At 43.8% G+C, this 25,392-nt stretch overlaps 2 protein-coding genes across 2 annotated transcripts; both read left to right on the top strand.

Moving 5' to 3' along the window:
- The first annotated feature begins 5,046 nt into the window (after positions 1-5,046).
- Positions 5,047-5,982, top strand: LOC146341472 (olfactory receptor 13G1-like). Its single transcript, XM_084807477.1, has one exon. It carries the CDS (start codon positions 5,047-5,049, stop codon positions 5,980-5,982), a length of 936 nt encoding a protein of 311 aa, XP_084663603.1.
- A 12,782-nt stretch (positions 5,983-18,764) lies between these two features.
- On the top strand, positions 18,765-19,700 carry LOC146341471 (olfactory receptor 13G1-like). The gene has a single exon (XM_084807476.1). The coding sequence runs from the start codon at positions 18,765-18,767 to the stop codon at positions 19,698-19,700; it is 936 nt and encodes a 311-aa protein (XP_084663602.1).
- The last annotated feature ends 5,692 nt before the right edge of the window (positions 19,701-25,392 follow it).

Below are 25,392 nucleotides of genomic sequence, written 5' to 3'. Positions count from 1 at the left end.
ATGGCAGCCGCTACGACAGCCGCCATTTGCGGCTGCAGCAGCCCAGCAGTGGCCGGAGCCACCACCACCTCTTCATTCGCAGCCGGAGCTGCAGCCGGAGCTGCTGCCGGAGCCGCTGCAGCTGCCGCATCCACCACCAGGTAGGTCTGTCCTGGGTGATTCTGCAGGGTGGTGGGGGGAGTGAGGTCATTCCACCTCGTACTCCGGGGGGCTGGATTCTAAATTCTCCGCCGTCCCTATTCACATGATTATCAGTTCACAGAAGTATATGTATATACATTCAACTAGGGATTTACGAAATGACTTACCTGTTTCGTTTCGTACATCCATGGTGGGGGGGAGGCACTCTGTCCCTCCCACCGAAATCCTCGACGGCTGGCTCCACTCCATGGTGACTCCGTGGAGCCGCCGGCCAGGGCAGCCTGCAACAACATCCGGCCGCTACTGGGCTGTGCAGGGACACAAATGGCGGCCTCCATAGCCGCCGCCATTTGAGTCCCCTTTTTTTTTTGCCGTGATAGGCTATGTAAATATTTACGTAGCCTATCACAGCCTCTGCAGGGATGCAAATGGCATCCCTGCATTAGCTGTGATAGGCTACGTAAGTATTTACATAGCCTATCATGGCTAAAATGGTGAAGCGAATGGCGGCCGCAGATGTGGCCGCCATTCGCAGAGCAGCGCAAACGGCAGCAGGTGAGTGCTCTGTTTCACACGCCTTCCGCGGGGTGGGGGGTGGGGGGCTTCATTCCGCCATGGGTTTTGGGGAGCCGAATGCGCTGGCATTTGGCCTCACCAAGATCCGTGGTGGAATTCTCCGCCATCCTTACACTCAACACATGCATGACTGTACACATTAACTATAACCTGGAATAAGTAGGATTCTTGTATACTTGTACAAATCAGGTGTGAACACATGTATACTGAAGGCATGTTCAGGCATTAGCCTGAAAGCATGAAGGCTGAAGTAGGAAGGGGGCATAGTGGTATGTATGCTACCCCAGCCTCTGATGTCCCTGCATGTGCTGTCCCTGTCTGCTCCACCCCAATATTGTTTAGAAGTCTGATGATGGCTTCTATGTGCATTTGGGTGAAGTTACTTGGAATCGTCCCTGTGATTGGGAATGCTGATCAGGCATGTTGGAATTCGCATAAGCATCCCAGAATATAGGAAAAAATAATTCATCTCTGATGAAACCAGAATATACAACCGGACTTCTATTTAAAAGGAATCCAGTGGAATACACTTAGGGGGAGTTCATAGGACTGTACTACTTATAGAACGGATGAACTTGTCACTGTGATCTGAGCGGTGCGGGTCTTTTACGTTATTTTTAGGAGTGTTTATTTCTGTATGGTAAGCTATGTTTCAGATGTGACAAGCCTAGCAATCTTTTATCTACTTGCAACTGTATCTAATCATATGGTGACATGCTATTGTTTTTGTTTGTTTGTTTGTTTGTTTAAAGACACAAGCGTTTACACAGATCCCATCTTTGTCTGTGCATGATCATTATTGTTCTGATGGTGTCTCTAAAGTCTCCCCCCGCCACCCAGGAGCATCAAGAACGTATTTAAGGAAGCCTTTGAAATCTGATAATAATTGGTTCCGGTTTGTCAAATAAGCACCCAGAAGATCCACCGTTGGTTAGTCTGGGATTGCATCATCCATAGGATATCAATAATTACTTCCAGCCATCAAATTTACTGACCATGATCACTGATACTTTAAGAAACTGGAACTGAGGTGAGATTTTGGTCCTTCCTTCCTTTGTGCATTTGGATAGCTTGCAATATTATGTCAGTACCAGATTACAAAATTATTGTACATTGGATCCCAGAAGTCTGCAGACAGTAATTCTTAAATCAGAAATTTTAAGAGCAACTACTAATCAGAATAGACAGTGCTGGGCTAGATGGACCAATGGTCCAACAGTATAAGGCAGTGTAATGTCCATGCAGTATGTTGAAATATAATAATACAATTTTTAAATGACTAATTCCCATCTCTTTCCTGTAGACTTTATATTAAAATTGTATTAAATCCAGCTGTAGGAATTAAATATCTGGCCATTTACAGCAGAGCTAGGATTCCTCCCCGCCCCACCTCCATCACTGAAATGCACATCAGACTTTTACCATTACCTAGGAAATCATAGCTTATGTGCAAGTAATTAACTTCAGCCATATAATAATAATGGAAACAAACAAAACCTGTGTGCAAATCTCCCAGCATTTCTCTTGGCTTACGTAATTATGCAGACATCTTGACTCTGAGTTCATGGATATAGGGCAGTAACCAACTGCATAATTCTGTTAGTGCTAGTGATGTTCCTCCAGCAAAAACTACATTCTGAACTGTGGGAGAATCCAACTAAAGTTACATTTGCACAAGTGCACTTGCACAAGCATTGTGCATTACATGTGTGCAAACCACTTTGCAATCGCTTGCACATAACTTTTGTGCCACCCATTGTGCGACCAGTTGCCCTGCTGCTTGCACAACCAGTTGTGCAAGTATAATGGATAACCATTTGTGCAACTGAAAGATTTGCTGGAGCTCTGCTAGAACTATTTGAATCCGGAGATTTACACTGTTGGATACTGTCCATAATATCATTCTCAGCCACCAGTGTGACAAGAGTCATTTGATTTGATACATCTTGTGGCATCTTCAACACAAACAGATTTATGGTGAAATAAACTTAAATAGATTACAGCCTACTTATTGTTATGATGTGGGCTGTACTCCATGAACTGTATAACACGTTAACAGATAAATCTTATAAATGTCTAATCAGAAGCACAACCCACTGAACTGAATGGGCTTTTCCCAAGGTAAGTGTGTACAGGATTGCAGGTAAGTGTGTACAGGATTGCAGGATCCTTTAGTCTCTGAGGTGCTAAAGGATTGCTGTTGTTGTTTTCCTGCAATAGATTAATATAGAATCATAGGGTTGAAAGGGGCCTACAAGATCATCAAGTCCAAGCCCCTGCCCAATGCAGCAAGCCTGATTCCCAGGAGGTCTCCCATCCAAGTACTAATCATGGCTGACCCTGCTTAGCTTCCAAGATCAGATGAGAGCAGGCACATCCAGGTAGTGGGAATATGCTACTTCCTTCTTGGCTCTAATCTGTTGTAAGCTTGAGAATGATAGAGAAATGAAATATCCAACATATTAACACTGCTATAATGACTCAGGTTTATTATCCTGACTGCTTTGGCTACACTACTTCCCACCTCTTTGACTGATATTACAGTTCTGCTGCATCTTTGCCCTTGGTGAAGCACCCATGTGCAAACTACACCACGCTTTCAGCTCATGCTTAGGTGAGGTGTGTTTTTTGCTGTGGATTTCAAACAGTATAGTATCACGTAGTGTATAATGAAAGGAGTGTTGTGCTTGGCTTAGGCAGACGTCATTGTATATCCCCGCTAGTTGGCCTCAGGCAAGTCATGATCTCTCAACCTAACCTACCTTACTGGCTTGTTGTAAAATGCAAAATCATTTATGGAAGCCACCCTGAACTTCTTGGGGAAACTCCTTGGGGGACCAATGGGATATACAGCTTCAAACCTATAATTGTGAATCAATAACTGAGCTCATGGCAACCATTTTATACAACCATTTCACCACTTAAACAAAGTAGAAGAGCTGTAATATAGGCTGGAATGGAAAGGCAGTAGTCTGAAATCAATGGGACAATTTAGTCATAAAGTAATTTAAGTTCGATTAAGGTAAATGGAAACTAAGTGCAACTGATTTAGTCTGGATCCAAGCCAATGCATGTGAAGCTGCCAAACAAGTGAAATGGCTATTTATTGATTGTGCAGCATTAGGAATTTGGTAATGATCAGAAAATGGCAACAGATTTCTTATCTCAGCCTCCTTAATTCAGTTATGTCCTGTCACACTTTGTACGCAAATACTCTATAACTTCATCCCCTTCCCTATTACAGATTATTTTACCTATGATGTCCAGGTAGTGAATTATATTGTATTATTTTCAGTGTACATCAGATTTGTCTCTCATTTCACCTTGAATTAAACCTTCATGTTTCCAGCTACTCAAACATTGTTCTTACTGAAGTCTTGCTAGTGGCTGAAGTCCCAGTAGAATCTGTAATGTTTTAAGTTGAAACTAAGGTCAGGATCCAAAGAAACATGAAATGAGTGCCATGAGTCCCAAGGGGCTACACAACTTGCTTTTCTCGAATAGCAACACTTTGCTTCCATAGTGCACTCAATTGGGGGCTGGGAGGATTTTCAGATGTACTCTGATATGACATTGAGGCCAGCTATATAAAGAAAATAAAAGTTGAAAGTGGCACTGGTCTTGTGTAAGCCTTCGTAGCCTGTGGATCCCCTATGAGGCCTGCAGTCCTGAACATAGTTAAATTGAATTGGGCATGTTTAACCTTGAGAAGAGAAGACTGAGGGGAAATAGGATTGCGCTCTTCAAGTCCTTCAAAGGTTGTCACAGAGAGAAAGGCCAGGATCTCTTCTCAGTCATCCCAGAGTGCAGGATACGGACGAATGGGCTCAAGTTACAGGAAGCCAGAGTCCAGCTGAACATCAGGAAAAACTGCCTGACTGTTAGAGCAATACGACAATGGAACCAACTACCTGCAGAGGTAGTAGGTTCTCCCACACTGGAGGCATTCAAGACGAAGCTGGACAGCCATCTGTCAGGGATGCTTTGACTTAGATTCCTGCATTGAGCAGGGGGTTGGACTTGATGATCTTATAGGCCCCTTCCTACCCTACTATTCTATGATTCTATGACTAAAACCCACTGAATGTAAATGGCTTACCCACGAGCAGTATTTGCAGCCTTAGATTATGTTAACGCTTTGTAAATACCTAGTTATTTTTTGTCCTTTCCTTAGATGTTCAGCATAATTTGTCTTGACGTGCTCATATACAATTATTAATGAATCCAATGGGGGAAGGGAATGATTGTTTATTGAGTGAGTGACCTCTCCTATTACCAGACATGTTCTCTCTATAAAGTGATTTATTTATCTAGGTCACAATCTTGGAAATGAAGAACTATTCTGCCATTACAGAGTTTATCTTGGTGGGTCTTTCCAGTTCTGCAGAACATCAGATGTTCATCTTTTGGCCCTTCACTTTCATCTATGCAGCAGCGTTGTCAGGAAACGCCCTCATCATCCTTGCGGTCAGTACTGATAGCAAACTCCACATGCCAATGTACTTCCTGCTCATCAATTTGTCTGTAATAAATGTTTGTTCTATTTCTGTTACAATCCCCAAAATGCTGCAAACCATTTTGTTGGAGAGAAAGGCCATTACACTGACTGGCTGCATTGCACAGGTATATCTCTTCACCTTGGCTTTAGGAACTGAGCTCTTGCTCCTTGCATTCATGGCTTTTGACCGCTATGCTGCTATCTGCCATCCTTTCCAGTATGTAGTCATCATGAGGAAGGAGTTTTGCATTGGAGTAATGGCTGGACTGTGGCTCATAGGCATGGTGAATTCTGCAGTTCACACAGGACTTGTGCTACAGCTTTCCTTCTGCAACTCCAACATCATCAATCATTTCTTCTGTGAGCTGCCACCAATGTTCAAGATCTCCTGCTCAGACACGAGTCTGAATGAAACTATGGTTTTTGCAGCTTCTGTGATCATTGCAATAGGTAGCTGTGCATTGACATTAACATCTTATTGGTTTATCCTGAGAACTATCCTCAGAATCCGTTCTACAGAAGGGAAGAAGAAAGCCTTCTCTACATGTTCCTCCCATCTCTTGGTTGTCAGTTTTTACTATTCCACAATCATCTATACTTTCCTTCGCCCTGCCTCAGCCTACTCACTAGAGGAAGACAAAGTTATCGCTATCCTCTACTCAGTAGTAACCCCAGTCCTCAACCCTCTCATATACTCCCTGAGAAACACTGATGTTAAAGAGGCTCTCTCAAAGCTAATCGTTAGAAGGCTCTTCCAGAGAGATTAGGATCCCCCCATTATATGTCAAAATATTTATGCCATTGCACGAGGTATGATGATTGAATAATTTGTGCATATTAATGTCATCTTCATAGTAACAAGATAAATCCCCTATTCAGGGATTCTGAATCTGAATAGTGCAAATACTTGAGAAGAGGGAATTCTCCAGTCCTGCCCTGCTCCATCATCACATTTGTCACTCTTTACTCATGGAGGGTGACAGTCTGAAGAGGAGAGCCTCCTGTATTTGTGGATCCTCCCCATACAAGTAAGAATCCTAGTTTTCCAGCATTCCTGCTCATGTGGACAGTGTCCATGGATCTGGGAGATTCTTCTCTTTGAACTGTCAAATCTTCCATGAGTAGAGGGTAACAAATGTGATGACAGAAAGGGGATGCCTGGAGCACTTCATCTTCTCATGTATTTGCTCTGTTCAGTTCAGAAAGCCTGAATAGAGCTATTATTAGACAGGCTTGAAATGTTGTATGTTGGAATATGATAACAAAAGCCCTACTCTGGTGTTATGGTCTAGCAATGTAGTGTTCTGCGGTACAAAGACTCAGCTGAATTAACTCATATTGACTTGATTGTACAGGTGTCTCTACACACATGTGTCTTGAAGTTCTACACATGGAACTGTACCCTCAGCAATCCAGGTTCAGGATTGCATGATCTCTCCATCACATGCAGAATGCTCCTGGGTTCTTTTGTCTGCCGTAAACAATTCATGAACTCTTGCTGCTAGCATTTGAAGCTACTTTTCCGATCACAGACTTCATAGCGTAGAGTGGCTGTTCCTTGTGTTCTTTCCTGTCTCTTTTTGTTTTCAAGTTTCTTTCATTTTCTATAAGGACAGGAACAGCTAGAAAATCCTTTGTCTGTAAATTGAACTTTCTGTTGCCTGCTCTTGTTGCCACACTGGCAATGGAAATCTTTCGCCCAGCTGAGCTCACCCTGCAGGATCTGGCAGGAGATCCACTACCCTCATTTTGTGCTGAAGAAGGGCTTGTTCTACTCACCAACAGTAGGTAGAACAGCAGTTCTGTCACAAAAAGCAGCCAGCTGAATAGAAGCTCTTGTGCTGGGCTACAAGGGAAAATGTAAAAGGCAGTCAGCTATTGTGAGTGATGATTAGGGATGTACGAAAGTCACTTACCTTTTCAACGGGTGACATTCGCGGTGGGGGGGAGGTGCTTCGTCCCTCCCCCTGAAATTCTGGCCTGGGGGGAGGCGCGCCGTCCCTCCCCCCTGAAATTCTGGCCGGGGGGGAGGCGCTCCGTCCCTCCCCCCCCCAAATCCTGGCCAGCCGGTTCCGCAAATGGCGGCGGCTGTAGCCGTCGCCGTTTGCGTCCCTGCAGTCAGCCGTGATAAGCTACATAAATGTTTATGTAGCCTATCACAGCTGCTTTAAAAGAAAAAAAAATGCACGTACGCAAATGGCGGCGCCCATGGGCACCGCCATTTGTTTTCCTTATTTTTGCCGTCTTAGTCTATGTAAACATTTACGTAGACTAAGACGGCGAAAATAAGGGGAACGCAAATAGCGTAGACGCTATGCTATTTGCGTTCCCCTTGTTTTCGCCATCTTAGTCTACATAAATGTTTACGTAGACTAAGATGTGCCAAAATAAGGAATGCAAATGGCAGCGCCCATGGGTGCCGCCATTTGCGTACGTATGTTTTTTTTTCTTTTAAAGAAGCTGTGATAGGCTACGTAAACATTAACGTAGCCTATCATGGTGTTTTTTAAAAATCTAGCTGTGATAGGCTACGTAAATCTTTATGTAGCCTATCACTTTTTTTTTTTTTTTACTGGAAATGGCGGCGGCGGCAGCCGGTCAGAAGACCGGCCGCCGCAGCCACCGCCGCCGAACCGCCGCCGAATCGCTGCTGGAGCTGCTGTCGCCAGGAAGATTCGCCGAAGGTAAGTCCCTTCCTGTGGGGGGGCGGGGGGCAGACCGTTTCACCACCGATTTCGGGGGGCCGAATGCGCTGGCATTCGGCCTCCCCAAGATTCGTGGCGAAATTCTCTGACATCCCTAGTGATGATGTCTGGTACTCCCAGATGCCAGACCCCCATCAATTCCCTTGGCATTACATTCACACCAGTTGAAAACCCTATATCCTCATTTCTTTCCTGTGGGAAGGACTGGGGAAACCCACTGATATAGGCTGCTCTGTATATCAGTTTTGATATTTTGCTAGATCAAATTATTATTCCTAGCTCTACCTGCTGCAAAATAAATAAATAAATAAATAAATAAATAAATAAAATGTGGCTGTGTGTGACTTACAATTTACAGTAGTAACTTAGTTATTCAGCTGTTTCACCTAGGGGGTGTTTCTACCAGTGATTTACTCTGAGCCTGCTGCATATTGAGGTTGTTAGGGATACATGACATTATGGCCATCCAGCAGCCACCCCAGAGCTTATCAGGGAAAACCCAGATTTCCTGAGACTGCTTAAAGTCCGATTCTTTTCCTTAGGTTGGGTTCTCTCAGGTGTAATTCTTGTATGCCCCAACCCCCGCATTTAGCTCAGGTATGCTAGCCCTGCCTAGGCGTGTGCCTTGCACCATGACCCCAGTCAAAGGGTGATTTCTCCCATTGTGCTGAATGAGGCTTGCCCTCTGAATGCCCACAGAAACAACAGAGAAGCCCCTCAGTTGACAGGGCACATTTTAAAGCCCAATTCCTTAAGTTTGATTAAGCACAATCTCGATGCTTCGATTCATTGCCTTAGGAAGTAAGTACTTCACAGCTTTGTTTTAGATATCCTGTCGGTTACAATGGGGGCTGGTTTCTGTCTTTGTGTTTACTGCTGTCTTTCCCACAACAAACCCATTACTGTCTCCTCAGAAGTAATTCCCATTGTGGTCAATGAGGTCTTGCTGGTTAAAGTGGGGGCTGCTTTCTGTCTTTATGTTCTCCCCCCCTTTCCCAGCACAAGCATATGTGTGTTTACTCGGAAGTAACTCCCATTGTGCTCAATTGGGCTTGCTCCTGAAATGCAGGTGTATCTGGACTTTCGGGGGAAAGGAGAAAAGGGGGGGCTCTCTTATTAGTTGGGCAGCCCCTGCCAGTCAGATGATGTTCATGCCAATCCGCACCTCCACCTGGAAGTATGTTCTGTGAAGCGATTTTTACTGCTCCAGAGAATCTGCTCGTGGAACCCTGCTCACATAAAAGCCAATTCTTTTTTTAAAATTCTGGTACTCCTCCCATTAGCTTCTCCTTCCATTATCGTGGAAACACAGCCCTGTTGTTGAGATTTCACAACTTCGTGTTGAATTTGTATTAAAACTGTTAGAGATAGACTGGTACAGTAAGTGAGAAAGTTGCTCAGTTTTGAAAGCTCTTTCATTAACCCCTCCCCCAACCCCACCAAGAATTGCTATGACCCACAGTTTTGGAGTTATACATAATAGAAATGCACATATTTTTCCAATTATTTTGATGAAATTAGCCCCAAAAGTGATGTTCAGTATTTTTTTGCCTTAGCTGTTTGGTAAATGCTTTAATTAAAATAACTATAATATATAATTTGGCCAATAAGTGGAACTTGATGTATTGATTGCTAAAGAAATCACTTCAAGTTTTAATATGTAATACGCAATGAACACTCTCATAACAGAAATGCATGTAGACTTCAAAGTGCTAATTCAAGTACTAAATGTTGATTTTACCATTATTTATGCATTTCCATTCTGTATCTTCAAGTAGTAAATTACATGCTTGAGCTGCTTCTTTAAAGGTATCATATGCTACCACATTATATGTCCTGTTATATTCATAACTGGTGACACCCACAATCTAGATCCATTTCCATCGGGCTTCAGGCCTAGTTTTGGAATGGAAAGTACCTTGGTCACCCTGTGGGATGACCTATGCTGGGAGAGGGAAAGGGGGAGTGCAACTCTCCTGATTCTCCTGGACCTCTCAGAGTCTTTCGATACCATCAACCATGACATCCTTCTGGTTAGGCTGTCTGTGTTGGGAGTTGGAGAAGCACTGCACTGCAGTGGTTCCACTCCAACTTGGATGGCTGATTCCAGAAGGTGGTGCTGAGGGATAATTGCTCTGTGCCTTGGCAATTATGCCATGGGGTTCCACGGGGCTCTATTTTATCCTGTGTGCTGTTCAACATCTACAAGAAACCATTGAGGGAGGTTATCCGGAGGTGTGGGGTGAGGTGACATCAATATGCGGATGACACCCAGCTCTACCTCTCTTTTTCATCAAACCCAGGTTAGGCAGTGGATGTTCTGAATCAGTGCCTGGGCACAGTAATGGACTGGATGAGAACCAATAAACTGAAACTCCATCTAGACAAGACAGAGGTACTGTCGTTCATCTGCTGGGCTAGGTGATGTTCAACCTGTTCTGCAGGGGCTTGCACTCCCCCTAAAGGATCAGGTTCATAGTTTGGGGGTGCTCTTGGACCCAGAATTGTCAGTTGAGGTACAGATGAAAGCAGTGGCAGCACTCAGCAATTTTTATTAGCTTAGGCTGGTATACCAACTATATCCTCATCTGGATGGAGATATCCGAGCTAAAGTTATCCACGCTCTGATAACACCTCATCTGGATTACTGCAATGTGTTATACATAGGGCTGCCTTTGAAAATGGTCCAGAAACTCCAACTAGTCCAAAATAGGGCAGCAAGATTCTTAACAGAGACTAGCCAACAAGATCACATTACACCAGTACTTTTCCAGCTGCACCAGCTGCCAGGCCATATCCGGGCCTGATTCAAAGTGCTGGTATTCAAAGCCCTAAATGCCTTGGGGTCAGGTTATCTGAAGGATCACCTCCTCCCATATGTGCCTGCCCGGACCCTAAGATCATCCTCAGTGGTCCTTCTCTGTGAGCCCCTGCCAAAGGAAGTGAGATGGGTGGCAACAAGGAGGAGGGCTTTTTCTGCTGTGGCACCCCGGCTGTGGAATGAGCTCCCTAGAGATGTTCACCAGGCAGCTACATTGTACGCTTTGGTGAGAGGTGAATAGCTTTTCAATTTCCTAGCATTTTAGTCCTCTGGTCTTTTAGTTCTGCTGTTTTAAATCTGTATTTTAAATCTCTGCATTGCTGCTAGGTTTTATTCTGGTTGTACTGTTATGTTGTGGTCTTAAGCTTTTATGTTTTATAATGTTTTATGCTGTATCTTGTGATTTTAATTTTTGTGAACTGCCCAGAGAGTGTTGGCTATTGTGCAGTATAGAAATAAACAAACAAACATGGAGTAATAGTAATCTAAGAAAATACTTCTCTGTATCTGAAGGAGATACACCATACATTCTCCCTAGACAGGGACAGCCCAAGGCACTGGGGATTGTATATATCAGGGATGAAGTATCTGAGACCCGGGGGCCAAATCCAGCCTGCTTGGGGTCCCAGTTATGTCCTTCAGGGTTCCACAGATGGCCACATGCACTTTCCCCTGACCATTGATTGCTTGCTGGATTGCCAGCTTTTGTGGAGTCCCCCCTCCCCATTCTAAAAGGTCAAAATCTTCTCTTAAGGCTTAGTGCCTGGCAGTTCAGAGCTTTATGTTACAATTGTTTGGTATTTTTGGTCATTGGGGTCCTCCCCTTTACCTTTGGCTCTGCCTACCACTGGAATGCAGTCCCTGAGAGCTTCTCTGAGATGGCCCTTGGGCTTTAAGAGGTTCAACACCCCTGGCACACATCCTATATCATGCAATAGAGTTAGGGATGTGGAACCTGTGTTCCATGGGCCAAATGCAGACCTCTGCACCTCCGAATCCAGACCTCCAGGCTCTTCCAAGGCCATGGCTCCAATCCAAGTTACTGACATTATTTACTCTGACTACAATTATTGATTCCTTCCTTCCAACTACAAAAGGGGGCTCACACACATTGGGGAAGAAGAATGCCTGGATGCAAATGACTCCCCCCCCCCCTGCACACTGGACAAAACTAAGAGTCATTTCTATAGCTCCACCCATTTTGCTCTTCCTCACCCACTTTGGCTCTGGCTCCACCCACTTTTGGCCCTGGCTCCATCCACTGCTGGAAAAATCCTGGGCAGGTATTGACTGAGGTAATGCAGACATCAACAGGAAAAAGATCTCCCACCCACCCATATAGTAAGTACAGTGTCAGAGTTAAACTTGGGAGGTACCAGCTATGTTTTCAGTGGAGTACATAACCCCAGCTTTTCTTGGGAATATTCCTGTTCATACAGAGCACATGACCTGCAATAGCAATGGTGGGGTACATACGTAGATTGGCATTGCAAAGTAATTGCAATGCAATGCAGCGAGAAGTGGGAACATGTCTAGATTAAAACATTAACATTTAATTATCAATGTTTTAACTAATTTGTAAAAACGGAATGATTTTTTCTGCAATTTTAGACATCGATAGTGAATGCATGCGATCCTTTCTTGCACACCCATTCAGCTCCACGATACAAATTATTATAAACTTTAACAATTAATTGCAAAGCTGTCCATTTATTTTGGGGGGTGCAATTATTTCCCCTGCACATCTAGGCATTGGCAGCTTTAATTTGAGACTGTTCTGAACTTGATTGGATATTTAGGGATCAAAATAGAGTGAACAAAAATTTGTGCTCACTATTAATATATTGAAGATTTTTCTGCAATGTCAGACCTCCAAGAGGAAGATGCACATATGTGCAGTTTGTGAGAACTAGCTAGTTTTATACGACCTGCATTGAATGATTCCAAATCCTATGAACTCTGCTGCTACTAGGCAGATGTTTCTTTACAATTCTCCTTGCTAGGTGAAAAGCAACTCCCCAGTTACCTAGGGAGGTGGTGGGCTCTCCCATACTGGAGGCATTCAAGATGAGGCTGGACAGCCATCTATCAGGGATGCTTTGATTTGGATTCCTGCATTGAGCAGGGGGTTGGACTCGATGGTCTTATAGTCCCCTTCCAACCCTACTAGTCTATGATTCTATGAACTAGGAATGGGCAGATTTACCAGTGGCTGGCTTTGTTGGCCACTCATTGAGCCGCTGACCTCGTTGTGGTGTTGTGTGAGCTTCTTGGCAGTTTGGCAAGTGGCTGATGAGGTCATAGGGCTGTCTGTCCCCATTGTGAGCTGCCACCATCCTGCCCCTTCTGGCTCTGAAGCCCCCACAAGCCCCCCCCCCCGCTCCTGGCTCTGAAGCCCTCGCGGTGTCCTTTCTTTCAAGGAAGGAGACCACAAGGGCTTGACAGCAGGCCTTGGCAGGAGTCCCCATTGCTGCATGACAACTGCTCATCCCTCTCCTCCTTGCAAGGAGGAGAGGGGTGAGCAGTTGGCACATGGTGATGGGACTCCAGTGGCTACCATGGCTCACAATGAGAGCAAGCTGCTCCCAGCCACTTGCTGAGCCCCAGGGAACTCAGTGACTGGGTCTGTGAGCACCCTGCGATTTGACGAGTGGTGTCCAGGGGGTGGATGCGGGGCAGTCCACTGGACTCCAGGAGCCAGGTGGGTGCTCACAACATCCCTAATATCAACCTCACCTTCTTTCCTCTTTACAAAACCTCGCCTAATCTTTTGGTTCAGTTTGAAATGTAAGCATAATGTTTTGGGGTGGGTTCAACATTACCTGACTTCTGGAATTGCTAGCTATATGTAAATGTAACCTAATTAAAGAGAGGTTGGTCTGGAATCCTTCTTTAAAAGGAATCCCTATTAATTAGTGACTTGGTATTTCTATCTGAGGATTTATTTGGGGGAGAGATGAAGCAGCTGGAGCTGAGAGAGAGTGAAAGGAGATTTGGTTCTCCTCAGTAGTTGGATCATTGCTGAGACACCAACTTGAGGAGTTCAGTGTAAAATCCATCTGAGATACCTCTACGTTTTCTTGGGTTGCTTGAATTTTTTCACATCACCACCTGATCTGTAACAGAAAAACAATGAATTTGAAGATGCCTCCATTACTAAAACTGTGAATAAATACAATTGTAAAGGGCACCATCATAAGTTGCAGTCAGGATTAAGATAGAAAGTATTGTGGGAGTGTATCGCTTTACCTACCGATTATTATTGTTTTTCAACCCTGCCTTGTATCCCTCTAAAAAAGTCCCAGTGTATAAGTTATTACTGCTGCTTTCACCTACCTCACATATGGGCAGCTAAATGGTGGGCTGTGTGGTGTGCAATTATTATTGGGAGGACATCATGCAGGAATGACTTTTCTCAAATAGGGATGTTGGAGAATTCTGCCCAGGGGGTGAGATCCACTGAGCTTTCAGTGGCTTGGCTCTCTTGTCTCTTGCTTGCCCACCTGTGAGTTGGAGCTGGCTCGATTCAATCTGCACTGAGTCGGGCCAGCTCATGGATTTCCATTCCCCTCCACCATCACCACCAACTTTCCATTTATACCAATGGCAGGCAAAATGTGCCTATTTGCTCATATTCCGGCCATAGTTTGCTTAATTTGTGTGTATTTTGGCCACGATATACTTAATTTGCCCACATTGCACCCATAATTTGTGGATATTGCGGGAGCAATTTGTGCAGATGAAGCATACACAAGCCAAAATATGCACAAATTAAGGAAATTACAGCTGTATTATGCACAAATTAAGCAAATTTCACCTACAATTTGTGTAAATGTTAAGTTAAAAGTGTGTGGGGGGGGGGAACAGAAATGTTCCTAGATTTCGGGAAGAAAATGCAAGCTGACTTGGGGACACCATAGGAGCCTGTTGGGCCCAGGAAGGGCCAATTTTCCTGCGATTGACATCCCCATTCTCAGATGTCTTTTTCCCCTTCCTAATCCTACTGTACTGCCAAACAGGTGTTTGGTGGCAGTGTGGGATGCAATTTAAATGAAGAGAGTGGCACACAGAAAGAGTCATCCCCATGTACATACCAAAAAGGGTGGTGTTCCAGGCATCCTGCAAGGGGTTACACTTTACATGGTTGCATAAAGTTATCACATGATTATCAGTTCACAGAACTGTATGTATGTTCATTCAACACACAACTCCACACATAACCTGGATTAAGTAGGATTCTAATATATGTGTACAAATCAGAAGTGAATGACTGAAGGCATGTTCAAGCATTAACCTGAAAGCATGAAGGCTAAAGTAGGGAGGGGGCATGGTGGTATGTATGCTACCCCAGCCTCTGATGTCCCTGCATATGCTGTCCCTGTCTGCTCCACCCCAATATTGTTTAGAAGTCTGATGATGGCTTCTATGTGCATTTGAGTGGAGTTGCTTGGAATCCTCCCTGCGATTGAGATTAGGATCCTGTGAATGCTGATCAGGCATGTTGGATTTCAGATAAGCAACCCAGAATATAGAAAAAATAATTCATCTCTGATGGAACCAGGATAGTGGAATTCTATTTAAAACTAATCCAGTGGAATATGATTAGAAGGGGTTCATAGGACTGTACTACTTATAGAACAGGTGGACTTGTCACCATGACCTGAGGGGTGCGGGTCATTTACATTATTTTTAGGGGTGTTTATCTCTGTATGGTAAGCTGTTTTTGACCTGTGACTGGCCTATCACTCTTCAATCTATTTACAACTGAATCTAATCATATGGTGACATGCTATTGGTTTTTTTGTTCGTTCGTTTTTGTTTAAAGACACAACCATTTACACAGATCACATCTTCCCCCTTATATACTCATTATTGTTCTGAAGGTGTCTCTAAAGTCTCCCCCCTCCCCTCAAGAGCATCAACAACCTATTTAAGGAAGCCTTTGAAATCTGATAATAATTGGTTCCGGTTTGTCAAATAAGCATCCAGAAGATCCACCGTTGGTTAGGCTGGGATTGCATCATCCATAGGATATCAATAATTACCTCCAGCCATCAAATTTACTGACCATGATCACTGATGCTTTACAATTAATCATTTCACCACAAGCAACTGGAACTGAAGTGAGATTTTGGTCCTTCCTTCCTTTGTGCATTTAAATAGCTTGCAATATTATGACACTAGTGGATTACAGAATTCTTCAGACATTGGATGCCAGAAGTCTGCAGGTAATAATTCTTAAATCAGAAATTTTAAGAGCAACTACTAATCAGAATAGACAGTGCTGGGCTAGATGGACCAATGGTCCAACAGTATAAGGCAGTGTAATGTCCATGGCATGCACCATGCAGTATGCTGAAATATAATACTATTTTTTAAAAAATGACTAATTCTCATCTCTTGCCTGTAGACTTTATATTAACATTGTATTAATTCTAGCTGAAGGAATTAAATATCTGGCCATTTACAGCAGAGCTAGGATTCCCCCCCCCGCCCCACCTCCATCACTGAAATGCACATCAGAATTTTACCACTACCTAGGAAATCATAGCTTATATGCAAGTAATTAGCTTCAGCCATATAATACTAATGAAAACAAACAAAACCTGTGTGCAAATCTCCCAGCATTTCTCTTGGCTTACGTAATTATGCAGACATCTTGACTCTGAGTTCATGGATATAGGGCAGTAGTCAACTGTGTCATTCTGTTAGTGCAAATGATGTTCCTCTAGCAAAAACTGCATTCTGAACTATGTGGAAAGGGAGAATCCAACTAAAGTTACATTTACACAGATGCACTTGCAAAAGAATTGTGCATTACACGTGCACAAACCACTTGCACATAACTTTTGTGCAACCCATTGTGCAACTAGTTGCCCATTCTGCTTGGACAACCCATTGTGTAACTGGTTGCCCAGCAGTTTGCACAACCAGTTGTGCAAGCATAATGGTCAACCATTTGTGCAACTGAAAGATTCAGTGGAGCTCTGCTGAAACTATTTGAATTTGCAGAATTACACTATTGGTTACTGGGCATAGTATCATTCTCAGCCACCACTGTGACAAGAGTCATTTGACACATCTTGTGGCGCCTTTAGCACGAACAGATGTGTGGTGAAATAAACTTTAATATATTACAGACTACTTATTGTTATGAAATGGGCTCTACTCCATGAACAGTATACCATGATAACAGACAAATCTTATAAATGTCTACGCAGAAGCACAACCCACTGAAGTGAATGGGCTTTTCCCAAGGTAAGTGTGTACAGGATTGCAGGATCCTTCAGTCTCTAAGGCGCTAAAGGATTTTTGTTGTTGTTGTTATTTTTTTGCAGTAGATTAATATAGAATCATAGGGTTGGAAGGGGCCTACAAGAACATCGGGTCCTACCCCCTGCTCAGCAGGCCTGATTCCCAGGAGGTCTCCCATCCAAGTACTAACCACAGCTGACCCTGCTTAGCTTGCAAGATCATATGAGATCACGCACATCCAGGCAGTGAGAATCCTTCTTGGCTCTAATCTGTTGTAAGCTTGAGAATGATAGAGAAATGAAATATCCAACATATTAACACTGCTATAATGACTCAGGTTTATTATCCTGACTGCTTTGGCTACACTGCTTCCCACCTCTTTGACTGATATTACAGTTCTGCTGCATCTTTGCCCTTGGTGAAGCACCCATGTGCAAACTACACCACACTTTCAGCTCATGCTTGAGTCAGGTGTGCCTTTTGCTGTGGATTTCAAATAGTATAGTATCATGTAGTGTATAATGAAAAGAGTGTTGTGCTTGGCTTAGGCAGACCAGACGTCATTGTATATCCCCGCTAGTTGGCCTCAGGCAAGTCATGAAGCCACCCTGAACTTCTTGGGGAAACTCCTTGGGGGACCAGTGGGACATACAGCTTCGAACCTATAATTGTGAATCAATAACTGAGCTCATGGCAACCATTTTATACAACCATTCCACCACTTAAACAAAGTAGAAGAGCTGTAATATAGGCTGGAATGGAAAGGCAGTAGTCTGAAATCAATGGGACAATTTAGTCATAAAGTAATTTAAGTTCGATTAAGGTAAATGGAAACTAAGTGCAACTGATTTAGTCTGGATCCAAGCCAATGCATGTGAAGCTGCCAAACAAGTTAAATTGCTATTTATTGTTTGTGCACCATTAGGAATTTGGTAACGAATAGAAAATGGCAACAGATTTCTTATCTCAGCCTCCTTAATTCAGTTATGTCCTTTCTCACTTTGTTTGTACACAAATACTATACAACTTCATCCCCTTCCCTATTACAGATTATTTTACCTACAATGTCCAGGTGGCAGGTTATATTCTGTTATTTCAGTGTACATCAGATTTGCCTCTCATTTCACCTTGAATTAAACCTTCAGGTTTCCAGCTACTCAAATGCTGTTCTTACTCAAGTAACTGCTAGTGGCTGAAGTCCAGGTAGAAGCTGTAATGTTTTAAGCTGAAACTAAGGTCAGGATCCAAATTAACATGCAATGAGTGCCATGAGTCCCAAGGGGCTACAGAACTTGCTGTTCTCAAATAGCTACACTTTTCCTCCTCCATAATGCACTCATTTCATTTGGGGGCTGGGAGGATTTTCAGATGTGCTCAGTACTGACATTGAGGTCAGCGGCCATATAAAGAAAATACAAGCTGAAAATGACACTGGTCTTGTGTAAGCCTCAATCACCTGTGGATCCCCTTTGAAGCCTGCAATCCTGAACATAGTTAAACTAACTAAACCCCACTGAATGGAAATGGCTTACCCATGAGCAGTATTTGCAGCCTCAGATTATTTTAACACTTTGTAAATACCTAGTTATTTATTGTCCTTTCCTTAGATGTTCAGCATAATTTGTCTTGACATGCTCATATGTTGCTATTAATGAATCCAATGGGGGAAGGGAATGATTGTTTATTGAGGGAGTGACCTCTCCTATCACCAAGTTTGATCTCTGCATAAAGTGATTTATTTACCTTTACCTAGGTCACAATCTTGGAAATGAAGAACTATTCTGCCATTACAGAGTTTATCTTGGTGGGTCTTTCCAGTTCCGCTGAACATCAGATGTTCATCTTTTGGCCCTTCACTTTCACCTATGTAGCAGCACTGTTAGGCAATGCCCTCATCATCTTTGCCATCAGTGCTAGTAGAAAACTCCATACACCAATGTACTTCCTGCTCATCAATTTGTCTGTAATAAATGTTTGTTCTATTTCTGTTACAATCCCCAAAATGCTGCAAACCATTTTGTCAGAGAGAAAGGCCATTACACTGACTGGCTGCATTGCACAGGTATATCTCTTCATCTTGGCTTTAGGAACTGAGCTCTTGCTCCTTGCATTCATGGCTTTTGACCGCTATGCTGCTATCTGCCATCCTTTCCAGTATACAGTCATCATGAGCAAGGAGTTTTGCTTTGGGGCAATGACTGGACTGTGGCTGATAGGCATGGTCAATTCAGCAGTTCACACAGGACTTGTGCTACAGCTTTCCTTCTGCAACTCCAACATCATCAATCATTTCTTCTGTGAGCTGCCACCAATGTTCATGATCTCCTGCTCAGACACTAGTCTGAATGAAACTATGGTTTTTGCAGCTTCTGTGATCATTGCAATAGGTAGCTGTGCATTGACATTTACATCTTATTGGTTTATCCTGAGAACTATCCTCAGAATCTGTTCTACAGAAGGGAAGAAGAAAGCCTTCTCTACATGTTCCTCCCATCTCTTGGTTGTCAGTTTTTACTATTCCACAATCATCTATACTTACCTTCGGCCTGCTTCAACCTACTCACTTGAGGAAGACAAAGTTATCGCTATCCTCTACTCAGTAGTAACCCCAGTCCTCAATCCACTCATATATTCTCTGAGAAACACTGATGTTAAAGAGGCTCTCACAAAGCTAATAGTTAGGAGGCTCTTCCAGGGAGATTAGGGTTCCTCCCCCCACGGTTCCTTCCCCCACCCCCAATTATATGTCTAAATTATTATGTCATTGCACAAAGCATGATGATTGAATCATTTCTGTATATTTATGTTATCTTCATATTAATAAGATAATGTAAGCCATTTGGGGTTCCTTGCAGGAAGAAAGAAAGGCAGACTATAAGCACAATTAATTAAATAAATCAGGAAATCAAGAAATCAATAAAACAAGAAATAAAACAAGAAATACAGCTCCTTTTCAAGCATTCTGAATCTGAGTAGTGCAAATGCTTCAGGAGATGGAGCTGTCCAACTGCAGCCCCTTCACCATCACATTTGTCAGTCTTTACCCATGGAGAGTGACCATCCGAAGGGGAAAGTCTCCTGTATCAGTGTAGGCTCTCCATGAGAGCAAGAACCCTGGTTTTCCAGGTTCCTGCATGTGTGGAGATCCTCCACAGATATAGGTGACTCTCCTCTTCAAACTGTCACCCTCAATGAGTAGAGGGTGATAAATGTGATGAGAGAGAGGGTGTGGCTGGAACACTTCCTCTCCTCATGTGTCTGCTCTATTCAGGTTCAGAATGCCTGAACAGGGCTATTATTATAGAGACTTGAAATGTTATGTGTTGGAATAGGATGACGGAAGCCCTACTCAGGTGTTATGGTCTAATCATGCACACTTCTGCTATACACAGTTTCAACTGAATTAACTCATGTTGAATTGATTGTACAGGTATCTCTACACACATTTGTCTCTAGGGGTGTATGAAACCCACTTACCAGTCTGCTGAAGGGGTCCATGGGGGGGGGGAGGTGATCTGTCCCTCCCCCCAGAATCCTCCCCAGCCGGCTTCGCTCCGTGGCGAGTCTGCGGAGCCGCTGGCCGGGCCCGTCTGCAGCTGGACTTCTGTACATTGCCATGCAAATGGCGTCTGGCATAGCGGATGTCATTTGCATCCCTGCCCTTGGCCGTGATAGGCTACATAATTTACATAGCCAATCATGGCCAAGGGCAGGGACACAAATGGCATCCGCTATGCAGGATGCCATTTGCATCTGCAGCCCAGCAGCAGATAGCTGTGGACCGAAGACGATGGACCCGGACTGGCCGGCGCCAAGTAGGGTCCGTCCCAACCAGACTTTGCAAAGTGGCGGGGGGGAGCAGTCCGTTCCGCCACAGACTCTGGGGGGCTGGATTCTTTAGAATCCAGCCTCACTGGAGTCCGTGGTGGATTTCTCCACCATCCCTATTTATCTCAAAGTTCTACACATGGAACTGTACCCTCAGCAATCCAAGTTCTGAATAACGTGATCTCTCCTTCACATAGAGAATGCTCACAGGTTCTTTTGTCTGCAGTGCACCATGCGTAACCTCTTGCTCCTGACATTTGAAGCTCCTCTTCCAATCACAGACTTCATAGTGTAGAGTGGCTGTTCCTTGGGTTCCTTCCTGTCTTTCTGTTTTCCATGTTTCCTTCATTTTCTGTAGAGACCACAACAGCAAAAAGAAATCCTTTGTCTGTTAATTGAACTTTCTGTTGCCTGCTGTTTTTGCCACACTGGGAATGGAACTCTTTCACCCAGCTGAGCTCACCCTGCAAAAGCTGGCAGGGGATCCACTATCCATGTTTTGTGCTTTTGTTTGTCCCACCAGCAGGGGGCAGGGGGTCTTTCTGTTGCAAAAAGCAGCCAGCTCAATGGAAACTCTTGTGCTCGGCTACAGGGCAAATTGTAAAAAGCAGCCAGCCTAACATACGCATGCTTTCTCAGAAGTAAGTCCTATTGAGTTCAATGGATTTACTCCTAAAGACATGTTTACAGGATTGCAGACTTGATATTGATTGGATTTGAGGTAATGATATGATTGAGTCTAGCAATATTTTCAAATGAGCACAGAGATAGAAGGCTCTGTCATCTGAAGAAATGAGTGGAAGGCAAATTACCATCACCACCACCACCACCACCACCACCACAATAATAATAATAATAATAATAATAACAACAACAACAACGTTTAAGCCCTCTCAATTTCAATAAAATGTCTCCAAGACACTGGATCACAAACCTGAGGCTCTCTTCATTGGATGCCTGATACCTGTCTCAGGCTCATCCAGTTATCTCTGTCTTGGGAGGGACAGTTTTACTAGTTAAAAACAAACAAACCTCCATTGGCTTCACACTTTCCTCCTGCATGCCAAAGAAATTAATCAAAGATTGAACCCTGTTTGTGCTATGGGGCAAACAAAAAACCTGCATGCAATGGCAAAATGTAGTACAAATTTAAAGGTTTTTAAGTTAACTGGCTAGTCCTTTACTAGCCTCATTATTTAGGAGCTTTTCTTTTCTCTTCACTTCCATTCCATTCCTCCTTCCCCAATGCTGCCTCCTTGTCAGAAACATTCCAAAAGAGATTAAGGGATTAGCAACAGCAGGTTTATCAGACATCCGATCAAAAACAAGGCAGAGCTCAGGCTCAGCCGGCTTAAATTCCATTTGACTTTTTGCTGCAACTGCCACTCTTATAGAAAGTAAACCTTAGAAAACACTTCCTGAAAGTGCCATAAAAAGCTGGATGCATTCCAGAAACATCACAGAAGCCATAACTGCCACTGGCAATAGGGCATGACTTATTAGGATAGCATCCAGGATCTAGAACAGTTTCTCTTACTTCAGCAGCTTTGGAGAATGTGCAGTATGACACACATGCTGCTGACTGTATGTATGATTCTGCACAAACACAGGATATATGAAATGTGTGTATACTGACTGAATACATCTGCATACTAACTAATCACATTTGCATGAAGAGAAGACTGAATAAGACTAGAGCAATGCTTACATGTACATTGACAGTAATTTGGTTCAGGAGGCTTTATGGCTCATATAGAAATTAAGAAGATAGATTCCAAAATATAGAATCAGAGAAAGAGAAGAATGCCATTCACAAAAATGGGATACAATGAAATATCCCTTTATATAAATACAATAGTTCTGGGAATAGCCACTGTGAATATGAGAAAATGAAAAGGGGGGAATCTTTTAAAAAATAACTATTATTCATTTCACCTATATACCACTTTCCAAATTTTGCTTAGTTCAGGGTAAGACAAGTCCCAATGGTTTGGTCATAGGGTTTAAATATTACATTTTAAGGGTTGTTGAATTTCTGGAAGTAACCAGTGGCTGTATTTTAATTAAATATGTTTTAGCTGTATGGCCTGGTTCATTGTTTTGCTAATGACTGGTTGTCAACACAATACAATACAATTGAATTAATTGATTGATTGATATACCACTTTTTACTCCTGATGGAATTCACCAAAGCATACAAAGGATTCCCCAAGCAGTCTCCAGTCCAGACACTGGCCAAACCCAGACATGTTGAACTTATATAAAAGTCTCCCCAATAAGATTGGAAGGCAAAATTTGGCAGCAATGATTCCTCTATAGATTGTGATGGAAAAGCAAATGAACATCCTAATTTTATTTTGTACCATCCATTGTACATCTTCAATGGATTTTGACTACCTTTCACATCCCCCATATCAATACCTTTGAATATAAAACTTTTAGATTTATTCTCAAATATGGTTTTAGAATAGGTTTTAAATTTAGGCTTTAGATTTCACCATCTCAAACATGGGCAAGTGTTAACTATTTGATAGACGTGTGTGTGTGTGTGTGTGTGTGTGTGTGTGAAAGAGAGAGAGAGAGAGAGAGAGAGAAATATACAGACAGACAGACAGACAGACATAATTACAGAAAATATAAGTCTGGGGAACATTCAGTTTCCTGAAAATAGGGATATATAACAAAACAAAATCTGCAAGCATAACTTCAAATGATGATAGATGTTTGCTTATCTGCCAAGGATGAGGAATATTTGGGGCTTGCTATTTTGAATTTCTGCAGATGAGGTAAAGAACATACCAAATCCAGCTTGTCCTGATGGCATTTATGGTTCCATCATCAAGGAACTGTGCAACATTCCTACATATCAGGTGTGAAAATAACTAACTCCTAATGTTGCCAGTACCATCACTCTATGAAAGCTATGATGCAATGCATCAGTAAAAACAAATTAAATACACAGACATATCAATGGGTCTAGAAGTATGGCAACATTGCCAATATAGACTCCTATGGACTATAGAAAGGCTACAGTGCCTGGTTCGCATGACACAACAGCTAGGGATGTTGCAGGTGTCTGAGAGGGGGGTGGAGTCTGGCAGACTGTGTCTCCCTGGCCGTGGGTGTTAAACTCTTAGGTTAGAAGTGCCAAGATAGTGATAAATCAGACTCAAAGGTTTGATTACAAGGAGACTTTATTGAGTAACTTACAGCTAGGGGTGGACGAAAGTCACTTACCTTTTCTCGCAGCTTGTTCGCGGTGGGGGGGAGCGCTTCGCTGCTCCCCCCGCGAAGTTCAGGCCGGGGGGGGAGGCTTCCCACCTCGCCTCTCCGAAATTCAGGCCGGGGGGGAGGCTTCCCACCTCGCCCGGCCGAAATTCAGGCCGGGGAGGAGGCTTGCCGCCTCGCCCGGCCTCGAACACGAAAGTTAAAAAACAAAACAAAACGCCCCCTGATAGGCTACGTGACGATTCACGTAGCCTATCACGGCTAGATCTGCAAAGTCAGCCGTGATAGGCTACGTCAATCGTCACGTAGCCTATCACGGGTGACTTAAAAGAAAAAAAAGCGCGTACATGAATGGTGGCCCCCATAGGGAGCCGCCATTCGCGTTCCTTATTTAGTTGCTGTAGTCTACGTAAATGTTTACGTAGACTACAGCGAAAATAAGGGCAACACAAATAGCGTTGCCCTTATTTTCGCCGTAGTCTACGTAAACATTTACGTAGACTACAGCGACCAAATAAGGAACGGGAATGGCGGCTCCCTATGGGGGCCGCCATTATCCGTACACACTTTTTTTTTTTTAAGTCACCCGTGATAGGCTACGTGACGATTCACGTAGCCTATCACGGCTGACTTTGCAAATCTAGCCATGATAGGCTACGTGAATCATCACGTAGCCTATCAGGGGACGTTTTTTTTTTCTTTTATTGCAATGGCGGCGGCAGCAGCCGGTCGAAAGACCGGCTGCCGCTCCCGCCCCGCTCGAACACCCGACGAACCACCAGCCGGACCCGCCGCCGGGAGGGACATTCAGGGAAGGTAAGTCCCGTCCCGGGGGGGGGTGCGGGGGGCGGGGGGGTGCAGAGGATTTCTCCCCGAAACTTGTTCGGGGGGCCGAACACATTGGCGCTCGGCCCCCCGAAGTTTCGGGGAGAAATTCTCCGCCATCCCTACTTACAGCACACAGGCGTACCCAATGGTTGGATCAGACAGTTTCTCTGAACCCCGAGCCATTGGGTACAATGGGTCTTATACTCTACACGTTAGCAATAAGCAGCCTAACAGCAACACATGCCCCTAGCATTCATTCTCAGCATAGGTAGGGATGGCGGAGAAATCCGCCATGGACTCCAATGAGGCCGGATTCTAAAGAAGTCTGTGGCGGAGTCTGTGGCGGAACGGACTGCTCCCCCCCCCCGCGAAGGTTGAGCCACAAAAAACTCAACTCCTTCCAGTGCCCTCTGCTCCTCCTCCTCCAGTTTGGCACTTCCTTTGAGAGCAGACGGCTTTATCCCCTTGTGAGCCAAGTTAGCACAGCTGTGCATATATGTGTGATCAACTTA

Source organism: Heloderma suspectum, chromosome 6, assembly GCF_057233095.1.
Source record: "Heloderma suspectum isolate Gila_16-S chromosome 6, 16-S_ref, whole genome shotgun sequence".
Lineage (NCBI taxonomy): Eukaryota > Metazoa > Chordata > Lepidosauria > Squamata > Helodermatidae > Heloderma > Heloderma suspectum.
The sequence above is the reverse complement of the archived record's forward strand: the minus strand, read 5'-3'. Positions and strand labels throughout refer to the sequence as shown.